The 14,934-nt window shown below is 41.0% G+C and overlaps 1 protein-coding gene across 1 annotated transcript in view; it reads right to left on the reverse strand.

The window, feature by feature from the left end:
• Nucleotides 1–788: 788 nt before the first annotated feature.
• Nucleotides 789–14,934, reverse strand: part of FGF7 (fibroblast growth factor 7) — a 42,736-nt gene continuing 28,590 nt past the window's right edge. The window contains exons 3-4 of the mRNA XM_066636211.1: nucleotides 3,267–3,370; nucleotides 789–1,784 (exon numbers count right to left, since the gene is read on the reverse strand). Coding sequence (XP_066492308.1) covers nucleotides 1,590–1,784; nucleotides 3,267–3,370 — 299 coding nt within the window. The 3' untranslated portion in view covers nucleotides 789–1,589. The remainder of the gene's footprint in view (nucleotides 1,785–3,266; nucleotides 3,371–14,934) is intronic.

Here is a 14,934-nt window from a genome sequence, read left to right on the forward strand (position 1 = left end):
GACAAAACTCTAAACCTTGATGCAACTGTGCTAGGTAATGCAGATGGAACCTAGTTACAAAAGCACTGAACGCTAGTACTATTTGGCTGTTTCATTAGATGTTGGGGGAAGTAGAGGGAACCAAACCAAATGTAGAGCTCTTCCCTTTCTGAAAAGCTGATCAGTGCATGTCACCAATTTTATAGCTGGGCTTCCAGTGTCCAGCCCTGGCAGCTGGGTCACGGTGACAAACTGCATTCATATTTCCCTTTTGCATGTGTTCCTCATCTAGCTGGGGATATAGGAGTATAGAAACTGGCTTCTGTGCATGTTTGTTCTGAGCTGCTTTGGGGCAAGAATGTATTCAATAGTATAGATGAGACATTCTAAGATAGCTGACAATCTGGCCTGATATTTATGAGAACTGTAACTTAACTGCTGAGACTGGGAATACTATCAGACTTAACTGGAAGAAGAGTATAGCCTTAAGATTTTTTGCATTTTTTGGTTGTTCCACGTGAGACTTCCATTGTAAGAATTGCTGCAGGCAAGAATTGTTTTTGTCTGCCATCCAGTGCACGTTGGCAAGAGTGTTGTGTACTAGATTTTGCATCTGGTCATAGAAGGAGGGGAAAAAAGTACAGTTGAGCCAGACTGTTTTGTTATTCCTTTAGAATTAAAAGCATATGAAACTGATGCAGCTTAATAAGTTTTTTTATAAATAACATCAACTTAAATAACATAAAACAATAAAATTCAACTATAACTTAAAATAAAGTTTAATGCTGTAACATCAGAAAAAGCATGAATAACGGTGGGGGGGAAAATTAGAAGCCATATGCCCAACAGGAATTATATAAAAAGCTAGGTTATGCTACATAAAAAAAACCATATGATGTTGTCTGAATTTTAACTTCGTCGTTATATAATAGGATATTTTTAGGAAAGTGAGATGAAGTACATTTCCCTTATTAATATTATTTTATATACACTATTTAGGAACATCTTACAGAGCAGCACTAGGCATTCTTGCTTTTTTCATCTGAACACCTTGCAATGGTGCAAGTTTCATCTTTCATACTAATTTCTTGTCTGAATACCACAGTGATCCAATTTCATTTTTTTAATACTTTATTCCTGGGAAGTGTTTAATACTGCTCAGCCTCCACAGTTAGCAATGACTTGGTCATCCGATGACTCATTCCAGCAGCCATCAAGTCCGACATATTTTACACAACATTTTCATCTGCTTTATAATTATTATAGCAGCCTTGTTTAATTAAGCAGATAGGTTTATTTTAAATAAAATGTCATCAGATAATCAAGTCATGACTTCATGTCCAAGGGTTAATTTAACTTAAGAATCTGCAAAGCTACTTTTATACTAACATAAGGATTGTACAACTCTTTACAATTTTTTACAACTTTTACTTACTAAATCAGATTTTGTGTATATTTTCAATTTCTTTTAAAGGCAGTCTCTTAAAAATAAAAAATTGCGCAAGCCCAGCTTGTTCAGTTTTTCAGTAGTATTCCAGCTTCTCTTCCTTGCATGTTCAAACAGTTCCCTTTTAAAATGCTGGAACTGGTTCTCCATAGGTAATATGTGATTAGGATACTGCAAATGGAAGGAAATGGGAAGATATGTCTTCTTTGCTTGTTTTTTGACCTCTCTTAGGAGCACCGTTCTGTCTCAATGCAATGTACATTTCCTTCCCTTTATGTGTCCAGTTTGCTGAAGCATATGTGTTATAATGGTTTTCCTGAATCAGTTCTATGAAGTTGCAGTCCTCATTGCACACTTTCTGAAAGAAAAAGAAAAAAAATGACAACAAGCAGCAAGATAAACACTGAAATACTGAGAACATTCTCATCTCATAAAACAGATCTACTCTTGAAATAATTTCATAACTTCTGTCTTTTAAAATGTCACAATATTTGCGAATCTCTGGCATTATTTAAAAGGGGCTTCATTAATGGCAAAACGGTCATTCAGGCATTGTTATGATGAAAGATATACCCTGGCTCAGATAAAAATGCAGTTTTCCCATTGAATTCAGTTCATTCAGGAGATCAGTTCTGTTCTTTACATTACATTCAAGCAGTCTCTTTTTGCGTGTTGCATGCCATAGATTTCTGGTGGTTTGCACGAACTATAATTTGCTACAGTTTGGAAGCAGGTTTTTGCGGGCAGTTCTGCTTTTCTTTACAAAAGTGCTGTTTTCACAAAAATGTAAAAAAAAAAAACACACCTGCTGTGTGCAGCAGTGGTGGGGAGAGGGGAAAAAAGCCTAGGGAAGGGCTGTGGCTCAGTGGCAGAGCATGTGCTTTACATGCAGAAGGTCCAAGGTTAAACATCTGTCGTCTTCAGGTACAACTGTTTGAAATCCAGGAGATCTACTGCAAGTCTATGGTACAGTACTGACCTAGAAGAACTCATTCAGTATAAGCAGCTTCCTATAATTTCATTGAGCATTGGGGCAATGCATGCAGATGAGAACCTCTTATTGTCCCTCACAGAGACTCCCATGCCTTTCATGCTTGTCCACTGGACTGTTAATATGTATGTAGGTGAATCCAGGATGTAGTTGGACTAGGAGAAAAGCCATGAACAAATACACAAGGAACGTGCTGTCAGACTAGGCAAGATTTAGAGACAATCAGAAAAAAGCAAAGAAAGGATGGGAAAGGAGTTGTACAGATAAAGGCACTCCACAGGAACAGGCTGCTGGGAGGAGCTGGAACCAAAGTAGAGAAGCTCACCTGATCTCAGGTGAGTTTGCATCTCAAGACATGACAGGGCTGAGGAGCTATTCCTCAGTCTGTAAATGCAGCAGTGCATAGCCATCCTCTTGCTGTTCTCACAGATTATAGCCATTATGAAAAACATAGCTCATAAAAATATATTTTTCATACCAAATACAGGCGTGCGTCCTTTAACAACCGTCTGCTTAATGACAGTCCGCATATGCAATGCTGGTCAAAGCACAACAAAGAGGCTCTTAATGAGGCAGTCAGGTCTCCCATAGCCTTCAGCAGATTGTCCGTTTATACAACAAAGCGGCTCTTAATGCAAAGAAGAGGAAATCTATCTCCAGTAGCCTCTGCAGCCAGCTAGTGTCTGGCAGGGAGTATCTGTTTACACAACTATTTTGGGCTGACTGTTTGCTTAACAACCTAATCACATAACAACAGGTATAAGATAATATATCCCCATTGTTAAGTGACGCGCACCTGTATATTCTTTGTTCACTAAATGCAAGCTCTTGCTAATGTTAAGGCAGTACCTTTCCATAGAGTTTCCCAGACTTATTCATGGCCAGAAAGTATTCACTTGCTACTCCTTTGATTGCCACTATTCCAACCGCCACTGTTCGTATTTCGAGAATACCTGCAGAGAATAATAATGATGTCTGTAATTTATATGTTTTGCTTCTGACATGACATAATGAGGCTATTTGTCCAAACAATTCTACAATATTTTTTGATCATGAAAGTCCAGTGGGCTTAAAAAACAAGTGCCAAATCTTTTAAACATAACTGTGTATAGTAGCAATTTTCCATTTTTTCCCCCTTCATGGGACACTTACCTCTGTGGTCTTCTCTATGCTCCTCGCCTCTTGTGATGTCACTTCCAGCTTTCAGGAGACTCCTCTGGGTTTCTACGGCTCTGTTTCTAGGGCAACTGTCCTTAGAGCCAGTGGAGGAAGAGGGACAATTTGTTACTACAGACAGTTGCCCTGAAAACCAAGCCGCAAAACCCAGAAGAGTTTCATCAATCTTCAGCCAAACTCTCGCAGCATACCTGTGGACCTTTCTGCAGCACACTGGTGTATAGAGTAAACAGTCCTCACTAGATGAGTGAGTTTTTCATTTCAAAAACAAAGGCTACAACCCACCAGGGAATTATTTTGCTTCCTGAAATGGATCTTAAATTAAATTTCCTAGTAGATTATACCCCCTACATACAAAAGTTACGTGACTATCTACCATGCGTGTCTGCACACCTTTTTCACACTGATACTTTGTACCATATGACCACATTATTTAGGGTGCAATCCTAACTAACTTTCCCGCACTGAGGTAAGAGCAATGCAACTCTGAGGTAAGTAAACAAACATTCCCTTACCTCAAGGAGGCCTCCATAACTGCCACCCAACTGCAGAATGCAGCACACACCCCATTGGTACAGCTGTGCCTGTGCTGGAAAGTTGGTTAGGATTTAGCCCTCAGTTGCTCCTTTATTCTAAGAATTAGAATTAATTCTTTTTCAGGTTGATGCGAATGTACATGCATTGAAGCATCTGTTCCAAATGCATGTGCTTAGAAGATGATTTATTCATTCAGCAGAACTCAATTAGAGTATAGTTATCAAGGTTCATAGAATTATATTTTTCCAAAAGTTACCTTTAAAAGATTTGTAAGAAATTTACCAGTGCCACTTCCTTGCAAGAGCACAAACCATACAACTTGTAAATGATGTAAAACAGACCATGGTAACTACAAGAAGATAAAGTATCTGTCTGACCCTTTTTGACTTTGAAAGCTGATAGGCACTGAAAATATCTCTGCATCATGTGAAGATAAACAAGTAAAATTTACCATTGGAATTTTTCGGTCTTGTATGTTTAACCTGCACAACTGAAATGCTCTTCCTGCATTATTTTTTTTTCCTGAGCTGATACAGAGTGCTCTCCAGACTAGCAAGGGGAACCCACATGCAGAATTAGACTTTTGCATGCAGCTTACAAGCAGCCCAATCCTATGTAAATCCCTGTGCAGTGATGCAGTGATGCTGGCAAGACTATGGCTGTATCCCACAGGGGATTTTAAGCTTCTGGAGATCTCCTTGTGTCAAGAGGACATTTGTGCCAGATTGATTGCTGGCACAGGTCTGCACTGACCATGGAAAGCAGATCAGGCTTGGGAAGGGGGTTAGAATTTGGTATGCACTGCCACTGCCAATCTCACCCCCTCCCCTCCCAGTCTTGACCCACCCTTCTTCTTTCTCCCATTAACACCCTGCTCTGCCCACACCTGCCCCGTTCAACTACCTCCCTCCAACCCTTGTGTGGGAGTGGATCTCTATGAATCTGCTGGTGGATCACTGTACATCTGCCGGCAAGCAGAAGGCCACTCCAGCCTCCCCGCGAGTGGGCCTGCAGCACATGTTGGCAGAGGCTGCTTTGCAACAGTTGTAGAGCAGTCTTCGCTGGCATAACACTAGCTGTGCTGATGGGGGAGGGGGTAGGATTGGGGTGTCACTGGTTTGGGCCAAGTTAAAACCAACCATCAGCTTATTGTGATGATGTGCCCCTTGAAACTTCAGCTAGATGGGTGAGTTCAGATAATCAAAACATGGTTTATTCATTTGTGAATGTGACATGTGCTGCCTCCTCTTGTTTCTTTCCCTTGCATTGAGGGAGTTCTGGTTTGTTAAATCACAGCTCTGTGGCTTATCTGAACCTGGAGTTGTGCTTTAATTGTGGTTTACAAACTATGATTAAACCTGCTTTTGGAACAAAGATTGAACTCTGGTTTCAAATACTGGTTTTATCATAGTTTATAAATCACATTTGAAGCACAATTCTGGATGAGCCATGGAACTATGGTTTAACCAAACAGCGATGTTGATATTGCAGCTCCATGACAGAGCCAAGGAGCGGACTTATTTATTGGCTGACGCAGTGGCCTCCAGGAGGTTCTGGGAGCCCTGCAGAGTCCTCCAAAGGGCTCCCCAAGTCGTAGAATAGTAAAAATAAGCAATTGGAAACCACTTTCAGTTTCACGAGTGCTCTGTGGAGCTCCCTGCGCCTCCTGGAGGCTGTTGCGTCACCCAATAAGTAAACTCCCCCCCTTGGCCCCTGGTAGCTACACAATCCCGGGGATCACATCGCTGCCTTCACCCCTCCACTGCCAAGTCTTATGCTGAGAGAATTACTCCCGAGAAGTTTGAGAAACGCTGCTTTAAGATATGGTATGATACTGTTGCTGGAATCCAATGCACACTTTCTAAAGAGTATGTATTTACTGATATTTTGAGTAAACCTGGAAGGGCTTGCACTATGCATTAATTATAGTTAAGGTCTGTCGTGTAAAATACAACAATGATACAATCACAAAACTATTATTGTAGAAAGAAAGAATTCTCTGTAGAAATGAAGATTTTCACTACAACTTTGAACTGCTCAGCTGAGCTGGACATTCGTGTCTCTCTCTCGCTCTCTCTTTGTGTGTGTGTGTAAGAATATGTGAGAAGAAACTAGATGGAAGTGATGTTAAATCCAAAATATTTTGCATCCAAGTAGACAAAACCAAAAAACGAAAGAGTAACTCTTATGAAGTCAATAGAGAATTTCAAATGAGAATTGCCTGCCCTGGACAATTATTGGATCATTTGCAGCATTACCTAAATCTCTGCATTATTGCTTCTCAGTCTCTCTCCCTGTGTGTGTGTGTGTGTGTGTGCGTTTTCAGGAAGGCAGCAAGCTGGTTGTTGGCTACAGCCCATTCATCCACTTTAGCAGGGGCGAGTCAGATGTATTTCAAGAAACAAAAAGTACAAGAGAATGAAGTCTTATTTACAAAAGAATTAAAAAAAATTTTTTTAGTGGTACTGGATGTAAACCAGTTTCACAAACAGATATCTTGCATGATAAATGGGGTGAGGTTATTGGCGAAATGGTCTAAATAACAGTGGGCCAAGGTTCAAAAGTAGAGAGAATACATATGAACCGTTAATGTTTTGGGAGCCTATTCCCTAGGTTTCTTATGCAGAATGGCATAAAAATCATAGAGAATATGTCACCTGAACACCCTGCTATTTCACATTCCAATATACATAATTGTATCACTATAGTATTGCCTCCCAAAAATGTTTAGAATACTTAGGGTGCAATCCAGCCCTTGTGCCAGCCCAGGAGGGTCACAAACATGTCATAAGGCACATTTGCGCCTCTCAGGAAGAAACTGGGCCAGCGCTCAGAGGAGTGCCAACCTGTGGAGGCTGACACAAGCCTCTGCGCTGCCTTCCTCCGCGAGTCTTGCGTCAGCCCAGGTGAGCCAAGGCTCTGGGGTGGGCGGGAGAGAGTCGTTCCTGGGCAGGGGGAGGGTGGGCAGTGGGCGGCCCCAGGGAAGGGCAGGTGGGGAGCGGGAGGCGGGGCTGGGATCCGGCAATTATGCCAGATCCCAACCCCCGTTCCTAGGGAGCACTCCACTCTCCTAGAAGTTGTGCCACCTGAGGAGGTGGCACAAGTCTGAGGAGACCCATTGGGCCAAAGGTGCCTTACCCAGGGGTAAGGGGAAAGGTTTCCCCTTGCCTCTGGCTGAGCTGCCTTGGGCCCCTATCCTGTTCTGGAAACAGCACAAGCTTCTTGGCTTGCCTGTTCCAGCACAGGATAGGATTGTGCCCTTAGAAATTAAAGTTGTTTGACATCTTTACAGTTTATGAGAATATGAGGCTGTTTCCCACAAAGTCAGGTCTAATCCAGTATTCTCTGCAACAGCTACCAGTGGCTCTCTAGGTTCTTCTACACAAAACTTTCTCATCACATGCAACCTAATCTTAAAAAAAATCAACAACTGGATTTGCAGCCTCGGAGTTTGTATATGCAAGGCATGTACTGTGTCACTGAACTACAGACCACTCATAGAGCTTCAGTTCACAAGGAAGCAATCAAAATTTCTAGTCCAGCATTTGCTGCAGACCATGCCACCTAGCTTCATTCTAAAACATGGAGTAAAATTATCTCTCCTTCCTTCCCCCCACCCCGATAGGCACTCCTAGCTTCTTTACCTTAGGGGGGATATTCCTTTGGTTTCTCATGATAAACCTTTCATCATCTCTGCATATTATCTCATTCATCTTGACTGTCAGGCTTTTATACTTGTTCACCTTGCCTCACTCTTTCTGTGCACCTGGCTGCTTCCCTTAGCAGCTGGGCAAGTAAGGAGGTGGTGGTGATGACAGCAGCAAGAATGCATATGAGGTTTTTATAACAATTTAACAGGGGGTATTACAAAGTGGCAGATCTGCCTCAATTCAGGCAGCAGACCTGCTTGGACCGCTAATGTATATATCAGGCATGACTATTTAATTTAAATGTCAAAATCAGATACCTAAGGAAGCAGAAAGTGCATCAATCTCTGTCACTTTAGGATCTGGCATTGGTGCAAATGAGGGTTTTGTAAGGGATATGAAGTCCATGTACGCACAGATCAAAAAGCAGCCTCTTGTATTCACTCTCAATTTTAATGTGAGGGTTTTAAAGTTGAGAAAGAGGGAACAGGAAAGACTTGGATGGGCTACAGCTCACTTGTGTTTCTAATTAATGGAAGTTGGAAGTGCTTGTTTTTTGAGTTCAGATGACCTTTAAAGATGATACAAGGCCAAGTCAAATATCTACTCATTGTTTACATGACTGTGCTTAAATGTAGTTGTTACTATTTGCTTGTTGAGAATTTTGAAACATGAATAGCAATCAAGAAAGTATACATTAGGAGTCACAGGGTTATATTCCAGGGGAGTAATTTCGGATGGGCGTTATTAACATTACCACATGTATGCATGGATGACACACTGAGTACACAGATTAATTTGATTATTAATCATGACGAGTTCCTAGAAGTCAGTATTATCTGTTTCAGCCTGTAGTTTAGAAAAGGAGGATATTTTGTTTTTCTTTTGAAGCATATGCATATCACTTTGGTTTTGGGTCACTACGCAATCGTTAGAAATCTTTTTCTTTTGAAAATGTAACTGATAAATTTAGAGCCCAATCCTAGTCATGTCTACTCAGAAGTAAGTCCCATTATAGTCAATAGGGCTTACTCCTAGGAAAGTGTGAATCAGACTATAGCCTTAGGTTAATGGTGGTCTCTCCAAAGACACAAATATAAGGGCAATATGAGAAAAAGCGTTTATTTCATAACTGAACTTCTTGTTTATTTGTTTGATATTGAATCATATCTCCCCTCATAGTACTTGTGCCTGGTTACTGTATGATGGACTAAGATTGAGATATAATGGATAATATAGAAAGACCATACTGTGATGATTCAAATTATAATAGCTCAAAAAAGGGCTGTGTCTCTTGCACAAATTGCAGTGCCTATATGTCCAACCCTCCACACCTCTCATTCTAAGGCACTAGTTCAGTGGTTCCCAAACATTTTAGCACCAGGACCCATTATTTTAAAAATAAACTCTATTGGAACCCACCTAGTTTTACGAGACACCTCCCCCCAAAAAAGTTTCACTTTACCAGCTGCTGGAGCCTCTGTTTTTATCCTTTTTACTGTGGGGGGGGGGGGGACACCTTCTGATGTGTTTGTTGAGCTTCATGTTCATCAGATCAGGATCCTTCTGGTGGCCTTGCATTCCCCTTCACCTAGCCTTCCATAAGTACCAAGAAATGGTCACCTACTCATGAGTAAACTTGTACATGCAGCTCAGTTTCACTTTCCTTAGGGCTCAATACATTTTCTTTGTAAGCTGGGGGGGGACTTCCTTCTCAGGTATTTTTGGGGGCCCACATTCTTCAGATTGGGACCATTGTGGTGGCATTGCATTCCTCTCAGCTTGTCCTTTGAAGTGGACTGAGGCATGGTCATCTATTCATGAACAAACTCACACATACTGCTTAGTTTCACTTTCCATAGGGTTCAGTACATTTTCCTTGTCTGCTATCAGCTTTTCAGTTTCACAATCCACCAAATATCGGTCCCAACCCACAGTTTGGGAACTGCTACTCTAGTTCATACTTCTAGTATCTCCATGCAATCTGACTCTCACATACAGTTGATGGAGGTAGGCATAAAATGTGTCAGCTAGGTCTCTATAACGTTATCCTGTTTTTTCTGTCAAGAATTCAACTTCTCTGCATCAGTGTCCAGATTACTTTTTAGATGAAGTTTAAAGACTAACTTGAAAATCCAGTTTACATTAGTGAAGTGTCCTCAGACCTCACCAATTGTATTCAGTCAGATTTTTAAGAGGGCAGGTTCAGCCCCTACCCTAAACGTGCCATTCACTCCTAAAGGAAAAGTAAAGTCTTGCATTTATGTCCATCTTTGGGGGAGACAGCAGTTGTCCAATGCACATATCTCACTCACTGTCACTTGCCAATTACTTATTCAGGTCATTAGGTACAGTTTGCTTTCACTGGTCTCCACTTTGTACTTCACAGAAAATTTATTATATTTTCTTTATTTTACTGCATTTTTATTCTCCCTGTCTCCCCCTGAGGAGAAATCATACCCAGGATTTCATAAATTTTCATTTTTCTGCAGATTACATTTAATTTCTTTCAAAATTAAGTATTAAGTAAAAGTATTAAATATTTAGAAATTAAGTATTAAGTATAAATATAATTTATAAAGATATGTAATGTCTTCAGAATCCTTCATGTGCTTTTCTAATATCAGGGCTTCACTGGGCTGGATGTGAGATATTCTTTTCCAAAAATCATATGCATTTGCATCGTAACATGCTAACCTTGATATTTCAATAACAAAATAATGAAAGACAAAATTTAATATTATAATTTTGCAGGGAAAAATTGATCCCTCCTGTTAAGCAGAGCAATCTCTTTTACCAGTTTACTGCCAATCTCTATAGAACACAAATAGTAGCTGACATCAAATTTGCTATATTGATAACCTTCAGTTTTGTCTCTTAAGAGAGAGCCATGTATGGATAAGAAGTGTCAAATAATTAAATTAGGATCTAAGAATGTTTTGGAAACAAGTCCTTTGAAATTGAACTTAAAAAAACAAAAACTGTGAAGGACACCCTCCCCCCAGTCATGTTCTATGAATATATCCTGACTTGTATCATGTCACTTTCCACCACTTGCTGAGGAGAAAAACAAACTGTACTTTGGATTTATGTTATTTCAGGGAATGCACTTCTTTACAAAGAACTGTTCATCATAAGGTGGACTGAAGTCCACAGTGCCAATCATACCCATAAGCAGCATAAAGTTGCCTTTCCATTCCTTAATACAGTTGAGTTTTCCAGAATATCTAAAGGCCCAATCCTAACACGGGCAAGTTCTGGCACTGAGACCTAGCACTAGAGCTGCATGCCGTAAATCGTGTTTATGGCACCCAGCGAGTAAAGAGTGCCAGTGCTGGGCCGAGCGCCAGCAGGAAGAGAATGTGCTGCTGCCAGGGTGCATGCAATCACCAGGTGGCAGTGCAGCCTCTGGGAGATGGGGGGAGGGGCAGAACAATGGCAGGGAAGGGTGGGGTGGGGGGGAGGAACCAGGGCAGGAGGGGGCTGGATCAACAGAGATTTGCTCTGCCATATTCTGAACTCCATGCCAGAGATTGGCTCCGCTGCTCCAGTGGGTGCCGGGAAGCATGGGATTGGACTGTAAGTAAATAAATAAATGAAAAGTTTATAATAAGTTGAAGTTTAAAAATTTATTTGAAATAAAGAAGAGTCCTCCTAACCCTCCCAGGCAGTTGCTGATTTGTTGTTGTTTTTAACGCCCTAAACATCCCAAAGACTGCAATCCTATCCACACTTACGAAGGAGTAAGGCCCATTGACACTCATTGTTAAAAGCATATAAATAGTAGCCTGTTAAAAGGACAGCTCTGTAACATTTCCCCAAATGCAGTCACATACCGTGGTAGCATCATGTCTAATATATTAAAAAGAAAATACACATTGAAATGAATTGGCATCCACCTGAAATTGGCTTGTGACCCAGCTAGTGGGTCCCAATCCAGTTTGGGAAACACTGATCTAAGGATTATTTTATTACATCACAAATAAATAGACTTTGTGATTGTCATACACAATTGTCATACACAAGACAGTCCTGATTATTGTTCTGGGTTTGTGCTAAACTAAACCATCCCAAAATTAAATGTGCAGATTCCATAAATGTAGGGTAAGCTAGGAGGTGCAGGAACATTTAGATGTTTTCTGGTTTTGTCTTTCTTTTGAAATGCAAAATCAGCTGCCCCTTTATATTTATAATTTAATGCATTGTGAAATCATGCTGAGGCTTATTTATTTAAGAGATTAAATACATCTTTGAACAGATAGATGTCCCAATGTTACAGCATTGTGAGTCAGTATTATGGTGAAAGAAAAAAGTGTAATCAACCAAAAATTACCCCTTTTCTAAATCCTAGAACCTAGTATACAGTTTCAAGCAAGTATTGCTATACTCTATTTATATTGACAGCCTGTAAACAAATCAATCCAGTGGTGATTTGGGCTGATATGCTTTCTCTGTTTTGAAACTACTTGTACTCCAATCCTAGATACCTTTGCTCAGAGGGATTTATTTTAGCTCTTTGGTTTCACTTGAACACTTCTCAGTACATAACTTCAGATGCTTGTCAATTTTGAAGCAGCTCTCAGGTCATCTTTGAGGTGTCTTCAACTCTTTGTCTGCAGTTTATTTCATGTGTAATGTTCAGCATCATGTATACATTCCAAAAGTGTGCTTTTTGTGATTTGTGGTAATGTGTGTTTTCCTTTAATGATGTGTCACTGACAGTCCAATCCTAAACTGCGCAGGTACAGCCAGGTTGCATGGCCTGTGCTGCATTTTAGGAGGCAGCTGGAGGTCTCCATGGGTTAAGGGGATATACTTCTCTTTACCCCAATAAAACCTCAGCTACCCCTAAGGTGCTTCTTGAATCTGCCCACAATATAACTGACACAAATCCAGGAAGCCCATGTAGGGCTGCCTAGGCCAGGAACAGGATTAGGATACAGCAGAGTTCCAGAATCCCACTGATGTGCAGTTCATAAAATCTTAACATTTTGCTACATTCATCGCTGATGTCAAATATAGGTGATTTTTGGGAAGATTGTATGCATATCTAGGTTTTTTTCCAACTGAGAAATAAAAGGACTCTCAAATGAACATTTAAGCCCCAGATCCATCAAAAAGGTCAGACATAGAAGTGATGCACATTATGTCCCCATGGCCTGTAAACAACACAAGGATGGAAGGAGAGGTCCAGAACTCATAAATTGCTGAGTTGGGAGAAGTCAGGACACAATGGAAGTGCAAGTAACAGGAGGTTTTTTAAAGAGGAAGAAAGATAAGCAGTTTGATAAACACAGTAAAGGAATGCAGTTTCCAGAACAGAGAGCAAGGTAGAAGGAAAGTTAAGAAAAAGGAAATTGAGGCAGAGGTGGGGGGGGGGAGAGAGAGAGAAGGAGGAGGTAATGGGTGAATAAACCAGGAAAGGACACCAGATATTGGAGTTTCATGATGAGTTGAGCAGTAAAATATACAAGTTGAGAAGCCCAAGAGAAGAGAAAATGCCTTTAGATCTCTCAACAGACTATTAGAAACCTTGATGAAAGCTGTTTCTGAAAAACAAAATATGTAAATACTAGAGTGGAGAGCTGGATGACAAAAAATTTAAGACAGTGGGTATAGATACAGTGGCGTCACTCGGGGGGGGGATGCATCACCCCCTGGGGGAGGACGTGCTAACTTCGCAGCTTTTGGAGCTACCTGTCGTGCCATATACTGTTGGATGCAGAATGGCCAGCGAAGTGCAATGCAAAAAACAGAATTGAAATAGCTCCTTTCGTTCAAAAGTTATGGCCAAAAAACCGGAAAGAAAAAAATGAATAGATCATTTTTTTCTTTCCGGTTTTTTGGCCATAACTTTTGGAAAAGTAAACCCTATGGAAAGTGAAAGTGAGCCGTATCGCGTGTTTACTCGTGAGTAGGCTCACTTGCTATAGTCTGTCGGAGAGGGCAGGCTGAGAGGAATCCAATGACACCTGATTGGTCCTGATCCAATGAATGCAGCCCCTAAAAACATCAAAAACAGCCAAAAGCCTAAAAAAAACCCAAAACAGAAGGAAGTTTCTGCCTCCCAGCTGCCCTATTGAGCTCTATGGAAAGCAAAGCAACCTTATGGTCGCGTTTACTTGTGAGTAAGCAGAGGAGCCTTGGCTGGTGGTCAGGCCAGGCAAAGGGGAATGTGAGGACACCAGAATGGTCCCAATCCGAATGGAGCTGCTCCAGAAGGCAGCCTCCCCCCAACCTAAAAAGGACCAAAAAGAGGCTTCAACTGATAAGGGGAAAGTTTTCTATTTTGCACTTGAAAAGCCAGGAGGGTCTTTATCTTGATATACCTGAAATAGAAGAACTTTGAACTGGGCACTCAGTGGGCTGAACTGGGCTGGAAATCTCACTGATTCTTTTTGGGGGGTTGTTATTGCAGGCAGACTACAGAGTAAGCTCCATTGACCACTATGGGACTTACTTCAGAGTAGACATGACACAAATAAATAGAGTTTGGGCTCACAGGCTGTAATTCTACCCACACTTTCCTGAGCGTAAGCCCCATTGACCACTATGGGACTTACTTCAGAGTAGACATGCATAGGATTGGGCTCACAGGCTGCAATCCTACCCACTCTTTCCTGAGAGTAAGCCCCATTGACCACAATAGGACTTACTTCAGAGTAGATTCACTTGGTGGAACAGGACTGGCTCCCCCTCATTTACTTTTATTTTAATTTAATTATTTATAATTATTTATTTTAATTTGCTTGATGATGTCACTTGACATCAAGTGATGCCATGACATCACTTCCAATGGGTCCTGGACAGATTGTCATTCTAAAAAGTGGGCCCCAGTGCTAAAAGTTTGAGAACTGCTGCAATAAGGTGTTAGTAAGTTGACACAGGGTGTGTGTGTGTGTGTGACTCTACAAGTTTCAAAATTACTAAAATCATGAGTTTGGAGGAATAAGATCATCATGTTATATATCAATCAATGCGTAATTTCATGCAGAATGCAATGAAACAAACCACATTGAAATATCTGTATTCTAACAAAAGGTACATCCAAAAAACCAGTGGGGGCAGTCAATGGTACATCACCATGCTCACCACCTGGGGTGTTGCCCCGCCCACTGCATGGGGTGATGAGCAAGCCTCCCGCACCGGCTGATGTG

The sequence above is a fragment of the Tiliqua scincoides genome, chromosome 8 (assembly GCF_035046505.1).
Source record: "Tiliqua scincoides isolate rTilSci1 chromosome 8, rTilSci1.hap2, whole genome shotgun sequence".
Classification (NCBI taxonomy): domain Eukaryota; kingdom Metazoa; phylum Chordata; class Lepidosauria; order Squamata; family Scincidae; genus Tiliqua; species Tiliqua scincoides.